The sequence below is a fragment of the Dasypus novemcinctus genome, chromosome 5, assembly GCF_030445035.2.
Source record: "Dasypus novemcinctus isolate mDasNov1 chromosome 5, mDasNov1.1.hap2, whole genome shotgun sequence".
NCBI classification, from domain to species: Eukaryota; Metazoa; Chordata; class Mammalia; order Cingulata; family Dasypodidae; genus Dasypus; species Dasypus novemcinctus.
The window spans coordinates 140,984,429-141,010,946 of record NC_080677.1 but is presented as its reverse complement, the minus strand read 5'-3'; the positions used below and the strand labels follow the sequence as shown (position 1 = coordinate 141,010,946).

General features: G+C 40.0%; 1 protein-coding gene across 2 annotated transcripts in view; it reads left to right on the top strand.

Moving 5' to 3' along the window:
* PTPRN2 (protein tyrosine phosphatase receptor type N2) overlaps positions 1–26,518 on the top strand; it is a 1,274,829-nt gene that overhangs the window by 141,350 nt on the left and 1,106,961 nt on the right. For both annotated transcript variants that reach the window (XM_058297618.2, XM_058297617.2), the window contains exon 2: positions 4,044–4,094. In XM_058297618.2, coding sequence (XP_058153601.1) covers positions 4,044–4,094 — 51 coding nt within the window. The remainder of the gene's footprint in view (positions 1–4,043; positions 4,095–26,518) is intronic.

The following is a 26,518-nucleotide window of genomic DNA, read 5'->3' as shown; positions in this document are numbered from 1 at the left end:
TTTCTGGGTTTTATTGGAAAGATAGTTTGCTATCTACCTGGTTATTATCTCCAACTTATGCTTGCATCATGAAGGTGTTGCCCTAGCTCTGGAATCCAAGTAAAGCATTATTTGTTTTTAAAATTATGTTGGTAACTGTCTAAAATAATTTGTTTTTCCCTCCTAATTAAATGCACTTTGGTCATACATTTGTATCTCAATATAATGTCTCCTGAACTGCAGATAACTGAAAATAGGACATTTATAGAAGAGGAAGGTTTTCAACTGCTGTGTTAGATAGGAAGTGCTTTCAATCATCTCGCCCTTTAGCTTCTGGATGGCTCTGATACTCTGCCACCATAAGCCAGGGAAGGGAGGCACAGGAGTTGCTGATTTGGAGAATGAAGTATATCCAAGCCTCATGAGTACATGGGTTGAGCCAAGTGTCTGTTAGACAAAATGTCTTTTTCTTTCTCATGATGATTTATGGTCATAATTACTATTAGTAGGTGGCTGATATTTAAAATGAAATATGGTCCTTCTTAATTTTAGAGCAAATAACAACACAAATAAATTAGCAGTCAAATTAGCATATTGACTGGCTGGGTGAAATATGCATAACATTTGCAACTCTGGTAATAAATAACTTGAAATATTGCTGTTACTTTTGCATTTCTCCCGAAGGAGTATTGGAGGTATTTCTGATGCAGTTTTGCATCAGTTCCCTGGAATGGATCAAATTAGGCATACGCTGATAACAGGTTGTTAGTCCAAGGTTAGGATTCAGGAGTTAATTGCAATGCACATCTCGTTCAGATCATGTCTAATTGTCAGCCATGATTAAAGCAGGAGATGGAAAGCAATACAAAGGCTTTATTCTGGGTGCCTTTTCTAGCAGAGTTCTATCATCTGCCCTTTACCATGTGACAGACACAGAATTCTTAATGTGAGTGTTTTCCATGCCCAGGCCGTGTATCTGCATTTGTCGCTGCATCCCTCTCCTCTTCAGGGTCTCTTTGTGGCACTGGAAATGCATTATAATAAAACTAGGCATAGAGATGGAAGAAGAGTGTGAACTTCCAAGTTCATAGGGCAGTAGAAGAGGGAGTCAGAGCCCTAGTCAGGCTCATCCCATGAATCGCTGGCTTCTAACCTTATCATGGCTATAATAATTTTCTTCTAAGTTGCAATTTGTATAGTCTTAGATGTTTGCACAGGAAATGATCTTAGAGGTCAATTAACCTGTTTAGATTGGATTATGTTTCTCCAAAAGACATGTTCAAGTTTTAACTCCCAGTACTGTGAATGTGAACTTATTTGTAAATAGGATTTTTGAAGATGGTATCAGTTAAGGTGAGGCCAAACGATCCAGGGGTAGGCTTTAATCCAATACTACTGGAGTTCTTATATTCAACACAGGGAGGGGGAGGGAGATGGGAGAGAGATGGCCATGCCACAGAAGCAGAGACTGACATATGGCTGGCTGGCAAGCCACCACCAGAATGCTATGGACTTCAGAAAAAGCATGTTCCTGTGACACCTTGGTTTTAGACTTCTAGCCTCCAAAACTGAGAAAAAAACTCCTGTCATTGAAGCCAACTAGGCGATGGAACTTTGTTCCAGCAGGCCTGGTAAACTAAGACATGACCTAATCCCTTATTTTACTGCTATAATGCTGAGACAAAGGGGAATCTAGTGACTCTCAGGGTCACACAGCTTTTGTGGGAAATTAAACTTGGAATGCAGGACTTCTAACTTCCTAATTCTCTTTCTGCTTTACCAGGCTGTTTCTCACAAAGTCTTACTACAACTTTCCTTTCAGGTTACTCTTATCTTTTCTAAATCACACTGGTTGGCTCAAATATTTGTTGAATGAAGATATAACTTTGTGACTGAGATAGGAATGGAGAAGAAAGGGAGTGGGTGCGGGAGTGAGAGGAGCTGTGAGAAACAGGAAACAAGAATGGAGAAATGAACTAATGCTTGGGTCAATTCATGGATGAAGTCTATGACGATCTGTCTTGAAATGAGATTCAAAAATTAAATCCTATTTTCATGAGATTATATTATTATTTCATAAAATCAGGATCTTCACGTAGAATGGTGTCTTACATGGTTGAACTTCAAACATCTCGTTCTTCACAGTGTTCTGGCTTTCTGTGGTCAGGCTTAGGAGCCAGGCTAACCTGGGTTTAAATGCTGAGCCTGCCACTTATGAGTTTTGGGAAACCTGACAACTCCTCTAAGCTTCTGTATTCTCATTTGTAATGTGGAGATTATAACATCTAGATCATACCATTGTTGTAAGGATATTCATGTGAATTCATAATTCTGTCCTCTATTAGACTCTGTACTCCTTTAGTCCTGGAATGATATTTAGTTTTGTATCCTTTGTAGGTTTGGATTTAGTGCCTTGTTCAACCCATATTTGTTTAATGTAGGTGAATGCTTTAGCTATAAGAATTTTAGACCGATTCCCTTCTGAAGAAGTTACTGATTGGAAACTTTAATTCTGGGGAGTGATTTTTTTTTGGTAATTAATAATCTCCTAATTTATGAGTTCCTTTTCATTCATTCATTTACTCGAGCTCATGCCATGTGGTAGACTCATGGGTAAGCATAGAGGAAATGATAGGGGATAAAAGGATGCATTTTAAATGGTTCCTAACATTGAGAACCTCATACTGAAGAGAAGATTGTACAATAACAGTACAATGGAGTAAGCACTATAATGGATTCTGGACAGAACTGATCTGCCAGGCTAGTCAAGGGCTTTTGAGTTGGGTCTTAATGGATGAATAGGAGTTTACCAGTTTGGAATATAGGAAGAAAGGCCTTATACAGTCCTAGTGTCGTTAAAAGGCACGATATGTTCATAATACAGCAAGCTTCATTTGGCTTATGACCCATAGCGGGGTGGGAATATAGCCATTGGGGCCACACCTCTCCCTGAAGAGTGGCACTCATCTGAGTATTGACTGTGCCTGCCCTACCCCATGTGGGTTTGGGGTTCACACCTCTCACTTGATACAGCTCACCCTTCCTAGGGTTGTTTCTCTTGATGTCCTTTCTCTGCTTGTAAGGTGAACTTGAACACAGGGCAGGGTGCCAGCCTTCTCTGATTCCATACCCCACTGTAGGTAAATGCGTTTGGCATTCCACTACACCTTCCATTGCATGTGGAGTTTTCCAAATGTACTTTTCTTTTGGGGAAAGAAGCCCCACATGTTAGGAGCTACATCACTTTATGCAGAGCATGTCAGTCAAAGGATAGTTGTCCCTGACCCCTGATGTCTCTATTCTTTTCCTGCCTACTATTTTCTCTTCTCCTGTGCTCTCCTTTCATTTTCTTCCTTTACATTCTTCTTCTCTCCTTACGCCCATCTTTTCTCACCTTTTGTCCAACTGGTGGCTTTAAGAGTCATTATTTGGCTTCTAATAGTGCAGTGCAGCCTCTCCTTATCAAATATGAGTACTCCTTCCCTCTGCATCTCTGTCTTCTTTCTCTATTCCTTGGCAGCAAATGTAGGCTGATCCCTGTAGTCATGCAGATACTGTGTATTAGGTATATAGTGGTTAATAAAGGGGCCTGAGGTCCTATTTGGATTTACTGCTACCTGTGTAATTCTTTCTTGTGATAATACTAACTTCAAACTCACTCAAGAAACCCACGGATCTGGCTCAGTTGGGGAGGTAGGCATGTGGTATAATGACCAAAGAGGGTCTGCATGGGTCACCCATTTCCACAGACTCATGCGCTCTCTCCTGAGTTCATCTGGAAGGGACACCTCCTTGCAGGTGGTCTCTCTGTTGCATGGGAGTGAGAGGACATGTATCTGTGTTTTCTCCTGATGTGAGAAGTCAGTTCAGAAAATACTTCCACTCATTGACTCAAGCCAGGGACATATTGTTCACACATTATTCTTCAAAGAGTCAAGTCAAGAGCCTTTTTTGTCATTTTGTACTGTTTCTTTTGACTCAGGAGCTGACCAAATGTAATGAGCTCTAATAGACACATTCTTCTTCTACTGATTTGTTTCTTTTTTCTCTTTTTTCCTTCCTAGGCTGCTTATTTGAGGATGACCTTTGCAGATCATCTGAGGTCTGTGTAAATGGTAAGTGTGAAAGTCTCGGATGACACATTTCTGCTTCTTCGGGTTTGCCTATATCCTGCCAACTAAATGCAATTTCAATGAAGGACTTCAACTGTTTAGCATGAAGTTTGGTCACAAGCCCTGCCGGTGTAGGTTCTGTTTTGTTCGTGCTTCTTATGAGAATAGTGGAGTTGAAATTTCTCTTCATATTTTTTTTTTTTAAATGAAGGGGAGAAAATGGAAAATATGTATTTATATCTGTATCCCAATGTTTTTGTTACCTTTTAAATTTATTTATTATAATATTTTAATGTTATAATATATATATTTATCTATAACATGACATTTTCCATTTTAACCATTTTTAGGTATACAATTCAGTGGCATTGATTATATTTATTTACACTGTTGTACAGCCAGCACCACTATCTGTTTCCAAAACTTTTTCATCACCTTAAACAGAAACTCTGTACCCAATAAGCCATAACTCTTGTTCTCCCTCTCCCAAACTCCCCAGCTTCTGGTAAGCACTATTCTACATTCTGCTTTTGTGAATTTGCCTATTTTTTGATACCTCATATAAGTGGAATCATGCAATATTTGTCCTTTTGTGTTTGGTTTATTTCACTCAGTGTAAATAAGATTCATCATCCTTTTTGGGGCTGAGTAATATTCCGTTGTGTGATATATCACTATATAGTTGGTAGAATGCAGAGCCATCAACAATGTCTTCCCTCTCATGCTCGAGAGAAATCATCTAGATTGAATATGTCCTGCTGCTAAAGTTCATTCCCTGGACCCCCATCCCACCCCCTGCCCAGTTTGCTGCTTCCCTACTTTGCTGCACTCCACCCATATTTGGCATTTTGTGTATTCAGGTGAGGGTCAACGTTGACCACAGCAGCAGTTAAAATACAGGAAGCAGGAAGTCCTCCAGGTAGTATGCCACTGAAAGGGATTGGGCAAATATTCTCTCCTTACTCTGTCTTTCCCTTGAAAAGAAGTACATGCTCTGAGAGAGCTTATCATTGTGCCTTGGAAGAAGCAAATAATATAGTGCTTGTTTGATTGGCAGAAGGTGGGGCAATATGCAATTTGATAGTGGACCTTTCAAGCACTAAGAGGCGGGTGCGTTAAACAGATTATTCAAAATGATTTTTTTGTTGTTGTTATGGCTACTTTTTACAAAGGTAAATTGGGGCTGTACATGGGATACCAGTTAGCATGAGAGGCGTTTTCTCTCCTCTCACTTCACTGTCTCTACTCCCTGTCTTTAGTTTATAGGGAGTGCAAGGGGCACAATAAAGATTTCATCCCTCCCAGAAGCCTACCTGAATCAGTTTATAACCTGGCAAAGGAGTCCCTCTTCCCCACCCCTGATTATCTGCACAAACACGGGTGCATGTGGGTCAAAGCCCCGGTTCGCAGAGGCGAGTGCGCTGCCTTGGTGGAGCCACCTTCCGCAGCGCTCCCCAGCTCACTGGCTTCCTGAGTGTGCTGACCAGTGTGAAAAGTCTGCGACGGCACGTGGGGTGGGGGATTGAGCAAAAGGCGCCCTTCGAGACGGAGCCTTGCCTGACCTCTGCTTGTCATTGTTGTGGAGCCAAAACACGACATTGTTTGAGAGTCTGAAAGGCAAAAACAATGGGCTGTGTGCATCCTGTGGCGATAACAACCCTAGATCATAGACTGTAGGATCTCAGAACTGGGAAAAATCATATGAGTTTCTTTGTGTCCTGGCAGCTCGTGTCCTAGCAGGAGGTTGGAGCTGACAGTAGAAAATAATAAAGGAAAAGAGCAAGTTATTGACATTCATGGAGTGTTTTGTTGTGTGTTTTTTCTTTTCTTTCCTATTTTCTTTTTTAGAATTCTGTCGAGGTTGTGATAAGGGGTGACATGGATTAGAGGAAAATTACAATAGAAAGTCCATAAGCTTGTGAGATGAAGTGTCTGTAAGAGGTACATGACCTGGAAGAGCTGCATCAGCCAGCCCGCCTGCTAACTCCTCCGTCTCAGTGGGTTCTGGCAAATTATGACGTTCTCCTTCTGGACACAGCGATCTCTTTCAGGTTGCCACGTTTTGGGCTCCTTTGACTAGTACTGTGTGCAGCTAGTATGTTGAGCGAGGGTTTAATTTTCTTTTAAAAAAATCTGTTATCTGCCTGGACTCAATGGATTTTGATTACAAAGGAATCAGGTGTGTGTGTTTAACTTAACTGGAGACATGAGTAGAATCAGCAAAATAAGAAAAGCTTGTAACTAATTTTCCTTCCTATTTCTTTCTCTTTGAAAAAAAGCAGGCTTGGATGTCAAGTCATAATCATTCTCAGATTTTTTTTCTTCTCTAACCTCGATTTGTTTCCCTAATGTGGAATTATATTAACATTATATTAAAAGAATAGCTTTGAATTCTTTGGAAAAGGAAAGCAATTTAAATGTAAAAATAAATATTCAGGACTTTGATGTGTAGGAGCAGACAATGTTTGATATTTTTTTTGTAGTATGATTAAGGCCTAGGAAATTGCAAAATGGGCCTTGTCCAATCTTAAGAAAATTGTGTGCTTTGCATGGTTGATAGGGAGTAATAAAAAAAAAAAGTACCTTGCCATTACTGTGTCCGGATTTATGGTTGCCGTTGGTCACTGGGTGATTCAGCCTGACAGCTGGTCAGAAGCAGATAGATATGGCCACGCAGTCACGGTTACGGCAAATACAGTTAAAACAGGGGATTGGTGACTTCCTGGAGTCCAGAAATGTTCTGTGGTCAGATACAGGGTCAGTCTCTGTCTCTCCTTTTCTTCCTAGAATACAAGTAGAAATATGTAATCCTTCCTTATAGATGTTTTCAAAAGCCCAGCAGTCCTTGTGAATCAAAATTAAAACTATAATGCTTGTATGGAATAAGATACTATAAATAAAGTAAAAAGATAGACTGGGAAAAACATTAGCAACATATGTGACAAAGGGTTCTCAGTCTGAACTGAATATGTACTTGGGGAAAGATGTGAATAGTAATTTACAGAAGCAGAAATGAAAATTGCCAAAAATGTATTAAAATTCATTAAACCTCAATAGTGGCTGGGGAGATAAAAATCAAAACAACACCCATCAGTCTGATGAAAATTAGCAAGATCAAAAACATCCAGTGCTGGTGAGGATGGAGAGAAATGGCTGCTGCCATACTTTGCTTGTAGGTGTGTGAATCGGTAGCACTCTTTTGGAATGTGATCTAGCAATATTTATTCAAAATATACTGAAACTTTGATTTATCTTTGGGACTGACATATATAAAAGTAAAGGTTTGCAGCATTATTTATAGTGGTTAAAAGCTGGAAACAGCTCTAAGCCCACTGATATGGGAATACTTTCATAAAATATGGGGATTTACAGTATGGAATATCATACAGCTACTTAAAAATGAGTTTTATTTTATGACCAGGAAGAGGTCAATTATATGATAAGTAAAAAGAAGGAGGTTTCAGATCAGTGGTTATAATAGGATCTTATTTTGTTGGAAAATCCATACATGTATATGGGTCTATTCCCTCCCTGTGTGGCCAGGGAAAAAGATATGAACAGGAATACTGGCTATCTTTAGGGGGAACTAGGGAACATTTGGAGACAGTGTATGGGACTGAGGGGGTGGTAAGTTAAAATCTCTTTCTACTGCTTCATTTATTAAAGCAATCTTGTTACTTTTGCAATAAAAAAATACTTTAATAAAGATGATTTTTAGGGAAACGGACTTTGGCCCAGTGGTTAGGGCGTCCATCTATCACATGGGAGGTCCGCGGTTCAAGCCCCGGGCCTCCTTGACCCGTCTGGAGCTGGCCCATGCGCAGCGCTGATGCGCGCAGGGAGTGCCTTGCCTCCCCTGCGTGGGGGAGCCCCGCGCGCAAGGAGTGCACCCATAGGTAGAGCCGCCCAGCGCGAAGGAGGGAGCAGCCTGCCCAGGAATGGCGCCGCCCACACTTCCTATGCCACTGACGACAACAGAAGCGGACAAAGAAACAAGACTCAGCAAAAAGACACAGAGAGCAGGCAACCGGGGGAGGGGAGGGGAATAAAATAAAATAAAATAAAACAAATCTTTAAAAAAAAAAAAGATTTTTAAAAATCTCCTGAGATGATTCTGAAGTGCAGATTGTTTTAAAATCTGCTGCTCTCGGCCCTAAACTGTACAGGTCAAGACTTCCCTTGAAGGAGCAGCCCTGTTAAAGCCATGAAACTCTACAGTTCTGGTCGCAGATGGAAGATTTTTGGTGGAAATTTCCTGGAAGTCTAAGCTGGATGGGTAGGCAGACAGATAACTCATGTAAGTGGAAGTAGAAAGTGGCTCTTGGGAAGCAAAGGAGAGTTGATATCCCTGTGGTGGCAGGTGTTAACTTTGGCTAGGTAAGGGAACAAGAACCTGGAATAGAAAAAGAAAGCAACAGAAATGCAGTTGTGTGCACTACATTTGTGGAGCTGGGAGGGGAAGCAAGGATTGAGTCTCAGGAACAGGACGCTAGCCCTGTTGCCAGGACTGGGCAACTGCTTTGAGCTCAAATGAGCATCTCTACCAACAGACGCAGAATCTGCAACCTGTGTGGCTTAAAGTCTCCTCACTCAGGTCCAGGTTGTTTTTTAGAATAAGGCATAGGGAACAAGAAGCTTCAGGTAAGCAAGGAGGAAGATACATAATCTAGAAAAAGAGGCTGGGTCTGGTATCAAATTGGCAAGGCAAGCAGAGAAGACCATGTCCTAAACCAGCCTCTTTTCTTGCTATTGGTACTTCTGCAGACCTTTTCGAGGGACTGCTCCCCTTCCTCAGCTTAAACAGTGTGCCTGAGCTCTAGATCATCCTTTGAAGGAGAGGAACTTGTAGATGGCAAGCTTGTCCTTGGTTTTCAGTGACCTGATCATCCCCATGCTATTTGCAACAGTAAATTGGGCACTCCTTCCCCTCCTCCAGCTTGGAGAGTGTGAGGATCTGCATGCTGTGCCTGCCCATCAGGGTATTATATAGCTCTTACATTCTTAGGTTCAGAGTCTGGGCCACATCTTCACTTGGAGAGATAGCAATTACCCCTCCTGAGTGATTGGTGGTTGTTGGTTGCTTCTGTGCTGGGATGTGCAAAAACTATTGGCTTTTTGAGAAGTGAGTATGGTGGTGTCATTCTACTTCCAAGATCTTATCTTGGGTTTAAGCTGTTCATCAACTCAAAACCTCTCTATATTCTAGGGGATAAGGAGGTAGACTAGATTCTTCCAATATTTTGACTGCCATTTATTCAGAAGGACAGTGGGTGGTTAATCACATGGAAGGGAAATGGCCACCCAGACTCTTTTTAAAAATTTTTTAGGTATTCTGCAGTGGCCTCTGAAGTGATGCTTATTTCCAGATTTACCTGTATCTTTGTCTACAACTGAAAAAGTCAATAAGGGAACAGTGAATATGTCTTCTTCCTTATCACCCTTACATTTGAATGTTATGTTAGAATTTCAGAGAATTGTCATGCCTATCACTTCACCAGATCATCACAGCAATGCATGGACAGGGCAGAGATTTTAGTCACTACTTTATAGATGATTAAAATTGTCTGAGGGTACTTAAAGCCACTGAATTTAATACTTCAAAATGGTTAGAGTGGTAAATTTTAAGATATGTATATTTTACCAGTAAAAAAGGAAAGTACTAACACGTACTACAACTTGGATAAACCTTGAAAGCATTATGCTAAGTCAAAGACGCCAAACACAAAAGCCACATATGGTATGATTCCATTTATATGAAATGTCAATAATAGACAAATCTATAGAGATAGAAAATAGATTAGTGGTTTGCAGGAGCTGGGTGTGGGGTAGAATTGGGGAGTGACTGGAAACAGACACAGAGTTTCTTTTTGGGATGATGAAAAATGTTCTGAAATTGATTGTGGTGATGGTTACATAACTCTATGAACATACTAGAAACCACTGACTTGTACTTTAAGCGGGTAAATTTTATGGTATGTGAATTATATCTCCAGGAAGCTGTTTACAAAAAGTGAGAGAGGTTGAGTGGCTTCTCAACTCTATGATTATACATGAAAGAATGGAAGTTAAATTCAGGAGTTCTGACTTACAGTTCAGGTCTTTTGTGTAAACCTAACCAAAGAATAAATGTTATAAAAATAAGGCCATTTAGGATGGTGGTTAAGAGCATAGAATCTGAGCTGGACTGCTTGGTTTTTTAGTCCTGGCTGCACCAGTGACTAGATGTGTATCTTCTTTGTTTTTCAGTTTCCTCATTTGTAAATGGGACTAATCATGGGACCTACCTCATGGTATCATGAAGATTAAATGAATCAATATTTGGAAAGTGCTTAGAATAGTGCCTGGCTTTGAAGTGTTCTATAGGTGTTTGCCATCGTTATTGTTGTTATCAGCACTATTAATTTATTAATTACATTTGTGCAATAATGTCTGCAGTTTGCTAAATTGACATAAATGAAATAGTAAATATTACTATTAATCATTGCTATTAATTCTAAGGTAGAATCCCTGCTTTTGAGGAGACAATCACATCGAAAGCAGATACACCACATGTATGCCTTATGATGGAGGTGTGCACAGAGGGTCAGAGAAGAGAAATCTTTCCATGTGCCTCGTTTGGTATCCTGGACTCTGGGGACATGTTAAGTAAATGATAGGGTAAACCAGAGAAGAAGGAATTGCCCTTATGATCTGATGCTATTTGATTTGGTCTAGCACCTTCTCCCTGTGGATGGTTGCTTAACAGCATTTCACAAAGACAGAGATCCTAATGTTTGGGAAAGCCAAGGACTGTGTATATTTACTCAGAGCTTACATCCATTAAGGTGAAGGTTGTTGGCTAAACAAACCATCCAGGGAGCCTTACCCTGCGCAAACTGCACATGAGACAAGGAATCCTGTTGTTCCTCTTTGTGGCAGTGCACTTCCATTAAAGGGGCTGGAGCCTGTTTTCTCACAGGACGGGAAGCTGCCCAAGGAGTAGCTATGAGCACTGGGAAGGATGGTCCCCCTGAAGTCTCCCTGGTCCCCACCTCTCCCTGCAAAGGCATGGGGTTCTTTTGCAGGGTCTGCTTTCCAATGCTTGGACTTCTCCAGCCCAGACTCTTCCAGGGAAGTCCGGGTTGGTGCTAAGTTGTGCTCTGAGATATGTGAGATAGTACCAGAAGTTTCTGCTTCTGTGCACAAAGTAAATTTCTGCCTGACAGTTATTTTTCTGCTTCTTTCCATGTGGGAAACAGACCCAGACATCAAAAGTGAACAGCTTTGACACCTCAAGGTCATAGGAAATTTATTCCAGTTAACCTATAGTTTTGGTCTAGATTTCATTGTTTGATGACACTTTATGTAATAAGGGTGATGGGAAAAAATGAATCCTCTGACTGAAAGTGGGTCTCTCCAGATTTGAGGCTGAGACACTGTTCACCTGAAGAACAGGAGCTGAAGATCTTCATTTCAGTAATTGGGAGGGAAAATGAAAAACCAGAAGGACACTGTTATAGAATTGTTCAGGTCAGACAACTTAAGTTTCAGTTTCAGCTGTACCTAGCTAGCTGTGACCTAGAATAGGATTTTCCCCTGCTTGATGTTTGTTGCCTTGAAATTGGGCAAAAATGACCTGTCTCACCCATGAGGTGGTCCTGAGGGTGAAGGAACTAATTTCTCAATTGATGGGTGAGGATATTGACTAATCAGAGAGGTAAACAAAGCAAATCACCTTTTTCTATGTTCCAGTACTGCATTTCTAGCTGTCTTTGGACCTCTTCACTTGAATATTGGGCCAACAGAACTCAACAATTTGAGACCTTCTTACTGTCAAACTCACCTCTGAAGTGGCTCTTCCATTGACTGAGCATTCCAAGGCACAGTTATTCTCTGAACTGTGCACCAGGCTCTGAACTTTCAGATTTTCTTTCTCTTCCCTCATTTCACAGGGTCAGACCTACGGATACTCCTTCTCAATGCCTGCTGCTGTGCTTTCCCACACCACAGCCCTGCTTTCGGCTTCCATTGAGTCTTACCTGGACCAGGGAATGGGCTCTTCAAGGAGCGGACCACCCCGGGGCTCTTCCAGCTTCCTGATGTGTGGCTCTTATCTTCAGCTTGAAGTCCTCAGTGACTCTCCTTTGCTTTCTGAACAAGCTTGTTCACCTGGCATTCGAGGTCTTTTCGATTCTAGAGCTTGCCTTGCTTACATCTTCTGTATATCTCAATTGGCATCTTTTTACAAACCTTGTGGGCTGGGAAAAAATGAATATCTTTCTTTTTCTTGAAATTTGCCCACATTTACATGCCTTTGTGACTTTCCCTTGCTTCTCTCTTACCCTAGAAGTTCTGTTCATCTGAGCTATCTTCAGTGGCTTAAAATGGAATAAAATTTCAGAAAGTAGAATAAAATTCCATCTCTTCACCATGGCCTCTGGGCATTCTGGCTGTGCCTCCTTCTCCCAACTTTGGCCTTTACCACACACCCCATTGTTCACTTCACTTCACAGCCCCTGCGGCATTTGGGCCGTCTTGGAGCATGCCAAGTTCCTTCCTGTTAGAGCCTCTTTCCATCTGCTTAGAATGTCCTAATCTCACCCTTTGCACATCTCACTTCTGTGTTTTGTTTGTTTCTTTGTTTGTTTTTTTTAAAGATTTATTTTTATTTCTTATATCCCCTCCCTTCCCCCGGTTGTCTATTTTCTGTGTCTTTTTGCTGCGTCTTGTTTCTTTGTCCGCTTCTGTTGTCGTCAGCAGCACGGGAAGTGTGGGCGGTGCCATTCCTGGGCAGGCTGCTCCCTTCTTCGCGCTGGGGCGGCTCTCCGTACAGGTGCACTCTTTGCGCGTGGGGCTCCCCTACGCGGGGGACACCTCTGTGTGGCATGGCACTCCTTGCGCGCATCAGCACTGCGCATGGGCCAGCTCCACATGGGTCAAGGAGGCCTGGGGCTTGAACTGCGGACCTCCCATGTGGTAGACGGATGCCCTAACCACTGGGCCAAAGTCCGTTTCCCTGTTTGTTTGTTTTTGAGGTACCGGGGCCAGGGATTGAACCCTGGACCTCGTATGTGGGAAGCTGGTGCTCAATCACTGAGCCACATCGGCTCCCCACTCACTTCTTCTCTCCTTCAGGTCTTAGCCTCAGAAATAGTTGTTGAATGAATAAATATATGTTCGTTTTCAAGGCCCATCTCAAACTCACAAATCATATGCATATACTTGCTGTGTGATTTGGGAGGAAGTTCCCTAATGTCTCCCTCCCTCAATTTTCTTGTATGTTATATAAGCTAATAATAGTAACTACATAATAGGATTATTATGAGAACCAAATGTGGTCATGCCTGAACAGTACCTGGCCCATCGTAAGTCAATATAGATACAATTCAGTAACTGGCTGTTCTCTTCTACAACAAATTTCTTTGGCAATTTGTACCACTTTTGTGGCATTTATCAAATCTACCTTCAATTTATATTTCTACATTTGTGCTTCCCTACCAAATTGCAATTTCCTTGAGCACAGGAGCCATATGCTTTATCCATTCATTTTTTTTTTCTCTTTTTTAAAAAAAATGTTACATTAAAAAAATATAAGAGGTCCCCATATATCCCCCACCCTCCTCATCCCACTCCTCCCACATCAACAACCTCTTTCATTATCGTGTGACATTCATTTCATTTGGTGAATACACTGCTGCACCACATGGATAATGGTTTACATTGTAGTTTACACTCTCCCCCAGTCCACCCAGTGGGCCATGACAGGACATACAATATCCAGCATCTGTCCCTGCAGTACCACCCAGGACAACTCCAAGTCCTGAAAATGCCCCCACATCATATCTCTTCTTCCTTCTCCCTACCCTCAGCAGCTACCATGGCCACTTTCTTCTCATCAGTGCTACAATTTCTTCCATTACTAATCACAATAGTTCCATAGTAGAATATCAGTAAGTCCACGCTAATCCATACTCTATTCCTCCATGCTGTGGACCCTGGGATGGTTATGTCCACTCCACCTCTATGTCAAGAGGGGGCTTAGATTCCACATGGGTGATGGATGCAGTTCTCCTGCTTGCAGTTGTAGCCACTCTTGGCTCCCTGTTGTAGTGGTTGACCTTCTTCACCACCCTGTTAGCTGGCTGGGGTAAGTCCAATAATCCAGAGGGTAGGAGTTGCAAGTCTGCTGAGGCTCAGGGCGTGGTTGTCACATGGACAGTCCAGAGATTCCGGTCTCCTGAGTATACACCACCCCAGATCCATTCATTCTTTTTACAGATATTTACTGAACCCTTATTAGGTGCAAGATGCTCTGCTAAGCACCATGGGATTTCCAACATGAGTAATACAAACTTTCTGTTATTATAAAGTTGAAGTTTGCTGAAACCACCAGTCACAAAGCCAGAAATTGTGGCATGAGAAGGTCAGGGATACAGAAGGTTATGTACGAAGAACAGAGGAGAAAGCCCAGATCATGCTTGGGAGTTCTTAGAGAGGCTTCAGAGTGGTGGCGATCCTTGAACTGAATCTTGGAAGGTGAGTATGCACTCATCCCAGGGAGGAGAAAGTTCCAGGCACAGTGAATGGTTCCAGAGGTTGTGGCTGGAAAGGCAGCTGAGTCCAGAGGGCCCTGGGTAGCCTACTAAGGAATCTGCCTTCGACTTTGTAGGCATGGGCACCTGTGGGTGGTTCGAAATGGGGGAGACCTGGGCACATTGGTACTTTTAATAGATTGCTATGTCACAGAATGGGGAATAGATGGAAAGGGTATGAAAGAAGAGGCAAGAAACTCTGATAAGAGACTATTTTAAGAATTTACCAAGAGATGGTACACCTTTGAACTAAGGCAGTGGGTATGGGTTTGAAAATACTTGTACCCTTTTGAGAAATATTAGAAGGTAAGATATATATACTTAGTGACTGGTTTGGAGGGTGGCAAATGAGAAAGTGTAGTGTCAAGTTATATGGGAAAGATAGATGTTAATGGCATTCACCAAAATATGGAATCCTGGGGCGGATATATATTTTAGGAACAAGATAACATCTTATTCATCTGTATATATACCATACAGCATTATGCCTAATTGATCCATAAGTGGTTGTTGAATGGTTTTGGGGGGGCAGTAGAGGTAAAGAACACAGGTTTGAGATTCAGCTGAATCAGAGTCCAAACTGGCTCTGACTTACAGCTTTGTGACCTTGAGCAAGTTACTTAACTTTCCTAAATTCAAATTTCCTTACCTAAAAATGGTGAAAAAGGATTATATCAATTAATGTAAGTAAAATGAGTTCGCGCATAATGAGTACTGAGAAAGTACTTGGCTTATCTGGAGCACTCATAAATAATAGCTTTTATAATTGTTGCAAAGGTAATTTGGGATTCTAAAAGACATACCTATTAAGAAATTGGAAATTTTCTTCCTCCTTCCCTCCCTCCCTTCCTCCCTCCTTTTCTTCCTTTCCCATTTCATTCTTAACCTTTCTTGGGTCTGAAGGAAGCAGATCAAATAAATACTTTTGTTGGATGTGCTCAGGACCTTTTTTTTTTTTTCTTTAATCTTTTCATGTTTAGCAATCACAGGCTGGGTCTGTCAACTGCTTGTTGTGATTTAGTGGATTACCCAGCATGCTGTGGCAAATTTGATAAACAGAGCTATTCTGTTTTATTGCACTGGAAAAAAATAGAATAATAAGAAGCTTTAATTTGACAACTGGGAGACTGTGAAAAAGTATAGTCAGTTTGAAAAAGAGATTAGGTAGCAGCAATAAAATCCACGTCATATGAATCATGAGCCACCCACAGAGCCTGGAAAGGGCAGTATGATCTGAAAATTCTTAAACCAACCCAGCTGGGGAGACTTGGTTGTGGCGGGTGATGCCGAGGGTCTGCTTTACACCTGTCTGTGTGGGAAAGCATGCTGGCTTCCTGATCAGAATGGGCTCCGTTCTCCAGGATCCCTTGTAGCTCCTAAAGGCTGATTCTGTGAGAATTTGTATTTCCATGGAATAGTTTTTTAAAGAATCAGCTTTATGATATAATAACAGTTTTCACCACTTTTTTGAAAACAATGCTCCTTCTGTTTTAGCTGCTGCTCTTTAGATAATAAAAGCAGTACTGTGGAATTCCTAAGTTCTTAATTTAGGAATAGCATTTTGATTGGGTTTCAAGACTCCAAGAAGGTAATGTCATTAATTATTTTCTCTGGGTAAATTATTAGTTCATTGCATTATAAACCCTGGATAAAGATGTTAAGAAATATGACCTTTTAAGATCACGTCATCAGCAAGGGGTAGATGCCAAATCGGTGGTTTTCTGCACTTTACGAAATGATGCAATTCAATGGCTTTTTTTGGTCAATTACAGAAGCATACTTTTGGAAATTAATACACTCAATATTTGTATATAAACTCTTTAGATCGATAGCTAAGAGTGATTTATCTTTTGATGATTCTCAGTGTGAAAAATGTTAACTGAATACATTCATTCAGTCTTTCATGCATTCGTTTAAGAAGAAATAATTTCCCACTGAAGGGCTCACTGTGCTTGTTGTGGAAGAGACTACAAATGAGATGAATCATATGGCTTCAAACAAATAAGAAAACATTAGGTTTTGAGTATTATAAAATCCTTCACTTTTCTGATATCTTTGAATATCATTCATGGTAGGTTTTGTGGTACATACGGTGAGACAATTTCCTTCTTGCAAAACTCCTGAATCTTTGGAAAAAAGCTATTCTCATTAGTCTAAGTGCCCATATGGTAGAGCAAGCACATGTAAACCAGTTAGTTCATTTGTTCTCCCTCCCTCTCTCTCTCAAGATTCTGAAATTCCATTTCCCTGGAATCAGAGAAATCCTGATCCTTTAAGGAAGCATAGTGTTATTTTCTCAACTATGCAGGTCTTTACATCCTCATTTTAATTGTATCTTCAGTTCTTTAGGACATTCTGTTCTTTTTCAGTGGAGAAAAGAGCATTGGAGAAGATTGTATTATTGTTTAAAAATATGCTCGCTGTAGGAGGATTATGTATCCCTTCCACATTGACGTCAGGTTTGGTTGCATGACTTGCCAAGACCCTCCCTGGGAGAGAAATCTACTCTCCTCACTGAGGTCAAGCTTGGCCATGTGACTTGCTGTAGAATGTGAAGTGGGAGTGGAAGTCAAGAAGCCCACTTCCAAACAGAAGCTATTGCTTTTGTCACAACTGGCTAAGTCCTAGAGAGGAGCTCCTTCAACCTGCACCCAGGATAAAGACTAGGCCACCTGCAACAGACTTGTAGTATGATGAAGAAATGAATCTTCGTTGTAAAAAGTCACTGAGATTTGGGGTTTGTTATCACAGCATAGTCCAGCTGTAGCTACATGATCACAAGAATAAAATAGTTTGAGTAGATTTGTAATCATTTTATCATGCGTTAATATTTTTCTGCCTTCAACCAAATGGTGAACATACCCTTTGCTTGCTTTTCTTGTCCTTTTGATGTCCTTAGATTTTTATCCATAGGCTCCAGCTCTGTGAGGGTTATAGTTTCCCCGATGAATTTCTTACAATTTCATATCATATTTTTTGTATCTGTCCTTGATTGTGAATCATCTTTCTTTACTGTGTGTTTTTTTGTACGCTCAAATGCGAGTTGCTGTTACCCAGAGATATCCACTATTAACAGTTTATTAATTTCTTTTAGTCCTTTTATTCTACCCATTTTTTTAATCACTCTCATCCTTATCCTATTAAACATATAAATTTTTATCCTAATTTTTTCATTCAACATTCCAGTACCTGAATTTTCTGTACTATCAACAACATTTTGCAAAATTCTTTTAAATCTTTTACTATTATCCTATGAGGATAACTGAACTTAAAAAAAGACTTCTGTGTTTTTTAACATTTAAGATCTGTCTATTGTTTTTAAAATTACTATAAATATTCATAGAAAGAACATTTTTGCATTTGTAGTTTTCTTTAGTATTTTTGATAATTCTTTACAATATATTCTTATAAATCAAATTTCTGGGCCATGGCTATGAAGCATTTTGAGGCACTTTTTTACATGTTGGCAAATTTATTTCCATAATGATAGTATTAATTTGTGCTCCCACTGACAATGTATGAAAGTGAACATCTTACTTGCTGGCATAAACAGTATCTTTTTTAATCTTTGTAAATTTGCTTTTCTTTTTTCATTATATATGGAGAAATTATTATAATTTCAGAATTTATTTTTTTAAGCAAACTTCTTTATCAATTCAATTTCTGCATGATTTTCATTCTACTTCATTTCCTATAGCCCACCCATTCTTCAAGACCCAGAATAAGCCACACTTTCCTCACTTATTCCAGCATTACCGGATCTCTATTTCTTTTGGCTATTTACTAATAACATTTATTGTTATTATGACATTTAATGTCTTGTATGATTTTGAAGTACTTTGTTTTAACCTCCCTTCTAGATTTAAGTTCCTTGAGCTAAAATACCATGTCTTAAAGTATCATTTTTGTTCCTTTTGGTGTCTACCATAATATGCATGCAAAAATATTTACTGATTGCTGGACAATTTGCATTCTAACAAAAAAGAAAGACCAACTTAGAAATCAGTGACAACAGTCTTTTAAGTTATCCTTTCTTGAGTCAAGCAACATATCAAAGTAGCAACTCTCTATACTAGGATTTAACTATATTACACTTCATTTATTCTCCACAAGAATGTGCACCTGGACCTATGAGAGACTTGCTGGTTAAATAGGTACCAGTCATGAAATTAATTCACAAGCCACTGTTTGCCCTTCTGTCCACCCTCATCTTTACCCATTTTGTTTGCCACCCTTGCTGTACTCTCCTCTTTCGTACCTACTTTCTTTGTCTCCTGCCAGCTTGTGTGTGCTCTTTCACTTCTTCCAGTTTCTTTCTCTTTACAGGCCAAGTGTTGGCACATAAGGATAAGTTGTAGCAAAGACAGGGTACACCTCATTCACACTCCCTGCCTGTGGGGTAGCTTGGTCTCCGTGGGGCCTAACAGGATTGACTGGGATATGATTCCATAATTGATTGTGCTCTTCTATTGCTTTTCTCTCCTCGGCATTTCTGTAATCTGCCTATGGGACCTATCTATATTTTATGGCTGGGCTGTAAAATGGGTTTTAGATTGAATTCTGAAAGTCACAGTTTGGATAGTCAAAGGATGAAAGAATGCTAGAAAAGAAGAACATGGAGCTAAGTAGAGTGATATGTGTGGGTGGCAGTGTGACAAGAATATGGACTATCAGCAGGATTTGGGGCTATGATGTGGGGAGCGGGAGTAGTATTTCTGTACTACTTTTGGTAGTTTTAATTCTGCTTTCCTGTTGCAGAGTTAGTTCTGATTTCTTTAGGCAATGCTTCCTTATTCACTGCTTTTACTTTGCATTTTAATTTTATTTCTCTATTAATTTCTAACGACTAAAAGTGGAAGGAGAGGAAGTGGAGCTACCCATACAAATTCATGTTTATTCCCACTTTAGGCTTTGCACTTAATGTGAACCTTAAAATGACTCTTATGTTTAAAATCATTTCTATAATACAGTTATATTTATATCTACTCTTGTATCTATGTACATGCATGTATGTGATTCATGAGGGTTCAGTACCAGGCAATGAAACTAATTACATCCTCTATTTCTAATGAGGTTTCATACATGGTGACTGTGGAGATCAAAGAGGGGCATTTTCTGCAAAAGTAGGCATGTCTGGTCATAGTAGGAAAAAACAAGAGGTTACCAATATCTAGGTCAGTTTATTTGAGAATGAGAGCTGTTAAAGAACAGGTTGGGCTCTGTTTTAGCTTGGAAAGGGCTGCCAAGGCAATATGCTAGAAATGGTTGGCTCTTACAATGAGGATTTATTAATATATAAGCCTACAGTTCTGAGGTTGAGAAAAATGTCCAAATCAAGGCATCAGGCGAAGTTCTCTCCCTGCAGACCATCTATAGGCAATCCTGGACTCCTGGCATATGGCAGGGCACAATGGCAGCATCTGCCAGTCCCTGCCTTCTCCTCTGGACCCCACTGTTGAATGCTTTTAGCTTCCTCCAGCTTCCTTTCGCTTCTGTGGTTTTCTCTCTTCCAGGTTCCATTGCTCTCCACCTCTGGCTTCTGGGACTTTCTTGCTCAGCTTCTGGAGCTTTCTCACTGTCTCTGTGGCTTTCTTTTCTCTATATATTCATCCCATTTATACCCATTTATAAAGTACTCCAGTAAGAGGATTAAGACCCACCTGGACAATGCCTTAGTGAAGTTATCTAATCAGATTACCCTTAACTGAAGTGATATAATCAAATCTAATATAAATAATAGAAATGGATTAATTTAAGAACATCATTTTCTGGGGTCCACAAAAGACTCAAACTACCACAGACTCCTTATTGAAATTTATGGCTAAAAGTCCAACCTTATCAAAAGGATGCATTATGGGGGATTTCTAAGTTTTGTGTTTTTTTCCCTCTTCATCTTTTTATTATTTTTTTATTTTTTTATTTTTTTAACTTTATAGAGAATTCAGTATCTTCTTTTTTAGCCAACAGCTTCTTGGGCACTTACATGTTGGTTTAAAACTAAATACCTATTAAGACAGTAAGAAAATTAGAAGCAAATGTAGGGAAGTAGGTGTGGCTCAAGTGATTGAGCTCTCCCACCTACCACATGGGAGGTCTTTGGTTTGGTTCCCAGTGTCTCCTAAAGAAGACAGCAAGCTGGCACTATGGGTCGGCACAGTGAACTGACACAATAAGATGATACAATAAGAGACACAAGAAGAAAAACAATGAGAGACACCGTAAAGCAGGGAACAGAGGTTCCTGGTACCTCCTAAAGAAGACAAGCAAGATAGTGCGCTGACATGACAGCAGGTGTGGCAAGCTGATGCAACAAGATGATACAACAGGAGACAAAAGAAGAAAACATAATGAGACACAACAAAACAGGGAATGGAGGTGGCTCAAGCAATTAGGCACCTCCTTCCCACATCGGATGTCCTGGGTTCAGTTTCTGGTCCCTCCTAAAGAAACAAGGAAAGGAAGCAGATGTGACTCAAGTGATAAGGCCTCCGCCTACCATGTGGGAGGACCTGGGTTTAATTCCTGGGGCCTCCTGGTGAAAAAGAAGAGAAAGCATACCTGCCGGCAAGCCAGTGCTGGTGCGGCTAGCCGAGTACCTGTGCAGTGAGCCAAGTGCCCATGTGACAAGCTGATTGCCCATGTGGGTGCCTCTGCAGTGAGCCAAGTGCCCATGTGGTGAGCTGAGTGCTCACATGAGTGCCCATATGAGTGCCTGTGTGGTGAGCCAATGCCCATGTGGTGAGCCAAGTGCCTGTGCAGCAAGATGAGTGCTCGCACAGTGGGCCAGTGCCCATGCAAGTGAGTCACGCAGCAAGAACATGATGCAACAAATGAGAAACAAAGGGGAGAGTCAAGGTGAAGTGCAGCAGACACCAGGAACTGAGCATAATTGACAGGGAACCCCTCTCCACATCAGAGGTCCCTAGGATTGAATCCTGGTGAATTCCAGGGGAAAAAGATGAGAAGAGAAGACAAAAAAAAAAAAAAAAACAGAGAGAGAAGTAGTTACAGAAGATCACATAGCAAATGGACACAGCAAAAACAGCAGGGTGGGGAGGGGAGGGAAAAAAAAGAAGGAAGACGAATAGATACAGCAAGTGCAAACAATGAGAGGATGGGGGGAAATAAAAAAAAATCTTAAAAAAAAAAAGGAACAAATGTAGTGTTTTAGAAAGCACCATGCATGTACTAGCAAGCAAATAGTGGTGATTTTCAGAATATTTGAATATCCTGATTTTTCTAGAGATGGATTTGACACACCTAGTTCTCAAAAAAAGAATCAGTGTTATGTGAGTTCATTTCAAAGTAAAACTTACTAAAAACTTAAGAGAGATTCTCTACTTGTCATTTTTTTAGCTAATACAAAACATTTTCTTGAATTTTACAGTGGTGTTACCAAAAATCTCTTCTTCCAAGGAGTTTTCCTGAATGATGTAGAAACTCCTCCCCTGGGTGCCCATGACCCCTGCTCTTTCTATTTGGCAGTAGAGTCTCAATGTGTTTGCTTTTCTTATCCCTCTGCCTACAAGCTTCTTGAGGGCAGGGATTATCTTTGTATCCTGGGTGCCAGCATAGACAGGACACACAATGGTTATTCAGTGAGTCAATAAATGAATTAAATTGTTAGAAATCAAGGAAGGAATGGGAAGGCGTAATTTTGCATAGCATATAAATTATCACTGGTTATTTTTGTATCCATTTAATAGATTTCTAAAATAAATGTTTTTATCTTTCCTAATCATAACAGTGGGTCATTTTATGAAGTCTGGAAATAAATAAATAAATGAATGGACACACAAAAATTTCCCAAAAGATAACACCACTGTTCATTTTAATTCTTCTGTTTGCCCACATTTTCTTTCTGTTTTAAAAATGTTTTTATTTAATATGTTATGTCTTCAAAATAATGCATGTAAGAAAAAGAAATTAATACTAGTGACCATACCACCTAACTTAAGAAATAGAACATTGCTCATGATTACCATCTTGAGTCCACTTCTGGTATTATTTGAATAACAGAAGATGGTAAAAAAACTCCTACTTTATTAAAAAAAAAGAAACTTTTCCAATGAAATGTTTACCTGATTATCCTATTTAGGGATATATCATATATTGCTTCAAAAGTGAATTATACAATTAATATGTGGATATATCCTCATTAAAAATAAACAATATAGAAACATAAAGAGTGAAAAATCCCATCCATATCTCTTCACTCCACCAAATCTCACTCCCTTTCTAGAGGTAACAACTATTTCCAGATTGACATATGTCCTTCCAGACCTTTTTCTATATATATCAACATCAAAACATGTCAAGCTTTACTTTATGGTATTTGATTAATGAAAAAGATCTAGTAGTTGACATACTAAAATGGTTCTACTTCCTATATATGAAGTGGCAAAAGTTCAAAGCTGTCCAAAGCATTGTTCAAAGCTGTTCTTTGCATTGTGCCCCTTTTCCCTTCCAGGCAAGGCTGCAGTGAGATAAATGCATTATATTGATGTGACCAGCGAGTCTTGTTCCACTCCCAAATTTCAATTAATGAAACCTAAGAGGGAATGGAAATTAATTACAAAATTAAACCATGTGAAGCAAGGTTTAACTCGGCATATTATTGGAAAAGAAACGTAATTTTGAGCCTTCACATTAATGAACTGAGTTGAGTTAAAATTGATTCATCTTCATTTGGATCATAGACACACATACACACACACACATGTTCAAAAACTGAACATGACTGGAAGCAAATTTTGCTCCGACCATTCTGTTTGTACCTAGTAGTTCATAAAGGCTTTTCTCTGATCAATAAGTTTGTTGGAAGGAAAGAGAAGTGGGAGGAATACAAAAAGATTCGTAATCTTATTCTTCCTCTTAGTTATATTAATAGCATTCAAACTAAGGAAGCTTACAGTTGAATTAACATGTTTTGCATTTCTTTCCAGCATATACGGATGGTTGGCAACATTATTAAATAGCAGAGTAGGCAGATTGACTAACTATATTAGGAGAGCTTCTTTACAGCAGGTCATGTTCGCCAGAGCCCGCTAAGCAGCACAGATCAAGTGACAGTACTATTAAATGCAGTTTCCTAGTCTCATGGCATGCATCCTCCTTCCTTTCCCACTCCCTCTTCAATGGCTTCTGTGCTGTGAATTGTCCAAGAGATATGCTTTTATTTCTCATGCATTCTAGGCTGCTCGTTATGGGTGGATTAAAAAGGCATTGATGTGGTTGAGGCTGGGAACTCTACTTTTTTGCATCTTTATGGGATATAGCATGTGTAGCACTTTGATATAATTGATGAATTCCAAAAAGAAATGTTGTATTTTGTTTGTAATCTGATCTGTACCTGGGCATGATTGAGTTATGATTAGGGTGTGGCGTTCCCACCCCTTGGTGGGTGGGGACTCAGAGATAAAAGGCATGGCGAAGAACCGAGTTGGGGATTTCTGATGTTAGAGTATGATACTGAAGACCCAGAAAGTCCGCACCCAGAGGAAAGAGAAGCCAGCACCAGGAAGGAAGGAATCTTGAACCCAGAGAAAAGCAAGCCCCAGGAACGCAGGAACCCAGGAAGCCTGAACCCTCGCAGATGTCGGCAGCCATCTTGTTCCAAATAGACTTTGATGAGTGAAGTAACTTATGCTTTATGGCCTGGTAACTGTAAGCTCCTACCCCAAATAAATACCCTTTATAAAAACTAACCAGTTTCTGGTATTTTGCATCAGCACCCCTTTGGCTGACTAATATACCATGCTTTGGCACCCCTGTGCCATATTAGTATAATTGATGTGACCCTGATTTGGTGACATCTGTTATGGCTTTGTAACTTTGATCAATCAACCAATAATAAAGAAACACCAGTAATGTTTGTTTTATTGTTCTAAGCACACAGTGTGAGAAATACAAATTCCAATAAGTAATACTGGACATTTCAGAGCCTAGATGTTCTACCCTGAACTTTGTGGTCTTCCTTTACATCAGGGCATTAACTAAGTGGCCCTTTGAGAATTCTTTTTCTGGAGAGAATGGTTTTAAGTGCTCTGTCTCTCAAACTTCTTCCCCATTAGACTGCCATAAAGACCACCACATATAAGTTATTGAATTCCCATGAATAGAATCAGTTAACAAGTCACCAAGATAGTCTCCACAGAAGTGCATTTGTTACTCGAATTAATGTTAAAACAGCTACTTGATACCTCGGTCTGGAGAGGAAAGGTGAGCCTCCTTTCAGTCCAGTTCCAGCCTCTCCAGTCATTCTCTTACCATTTCTGGAACCATGTTCTCCAGACAAGCAGTCTCGTTCTCATGCCCTCAAATGCAATGGGCAGCCCTATGTCAGTAGCTTTCTTTATGATGTTCACCTTGCCTGAATGGGTTACCTTCTATTCTCTACTTTTAAAAGACCCATCCCTCCTGCAAGGAAGAACTTTTCTCTAAGCAGTTGTTCTGTTTCCCAGCTGGATTGTTGACTTCTTGAAATCAGTATCCCTTGCATGGCAAATTGCACCCTGTACAGTGTGATGAACATTATTTTTTTCCCTATTATCCTGTTTCTGGATTTTTAACCTATTAATCAAATGAAATCACCAAAATCTTCCATTTTAAACAACAAAAAAATGAGTTGTTTAGTAGGTGAAACTCACTTGCACTTTTTTCCTTAGCATATCTAAAAACAGAATAGTTTTGAGCATTGCTCTTGGGAGAAAGTTAACTAAATGTGCTAATCCCAGCTAATGTTTTCTAAAAGATCCAGGATCCATGGCCTTTTCACCATTGAATTTTATAGTTTAATCAGCTTTTTGATGATTAGCAATATCAAATATGAAGTCGCAGGAGTTCACACTATGCCTCTTCCATTTCAGTTCTGAGTGTTTTGTGATTAATGGCCAGGATTAAGTAGGGCACTCCTGGGTTCTGTGCATGGCAGGGTGGTGCCCAGGAAAAGGGTCAGTGCCTAGATTGAGGACACTGAATTCTGCCCACTCACTTGCTCCTCGTTGCCTTCCCCTGTGGACGGAGTCTAATCTAATTTGCTTATGCCCCAGTTTTGCTTTTGGTCTTATACATGGTAGATCTTGATGATTACCTAGGAATGTCACCAAGGTAGAAGAAAAAGGATATTATGTTTTAAAAGAGTATTAGGGGACTGGATGAAACAAATTAAGCAATTAGATTATACCAGAGCCAAGAAAATGTTCATTTAATTCCAGGAGGTTGTTGTGTATTTGAAATTTATTGGAGTAGCTTTTTGCTTTGCATATTTTATCTTTTCCTTTCAAATGTGTAAAACATTTGGCTTTTAAGGTATTTATAGTCAAGTTGTTGTTTTTTTAAATTAGTATTTAAAATAACAGTTTCTTTTTCACCTTATTAGTATTGACTGTTTAGATAGTTGGACTGGTCAGTGCTATCTTTTTAAAGCCATTGTTGGAGGCTTAAGTAGATGATTTCAAATCAACCTTGATTTTCTGAGCCTATGACTATCTCTTTCTCAAGAACCACATGTTTGGAAAATGCAATTTTTAAGTTTATGAAGCAACCACTGCACAGAGTCAGGAAACCTTTCCTCCTCCTCCTTTCCCAGAGTCCAGTTGCCATGGCGATTATAAATAAATTATGAATGACGGAGAGGTCAGCAGAGCACATTAAAGTCACTAATATGCAGTCCTCTTACCATCTGTATTGGCCACCAACAGGAATAGAGATGATCTGCTTCTCTGTGAATTTGTGTCTGTATTATCAAGCCCCTCTGCTCTTCCAAAAACTGGGACTTAGCTCAATTACAGTGTGCTGTGCTAGGCGTGGACTCACGGTTACCGACCTCAGAGACACCCCCTTAATGAAGCATCT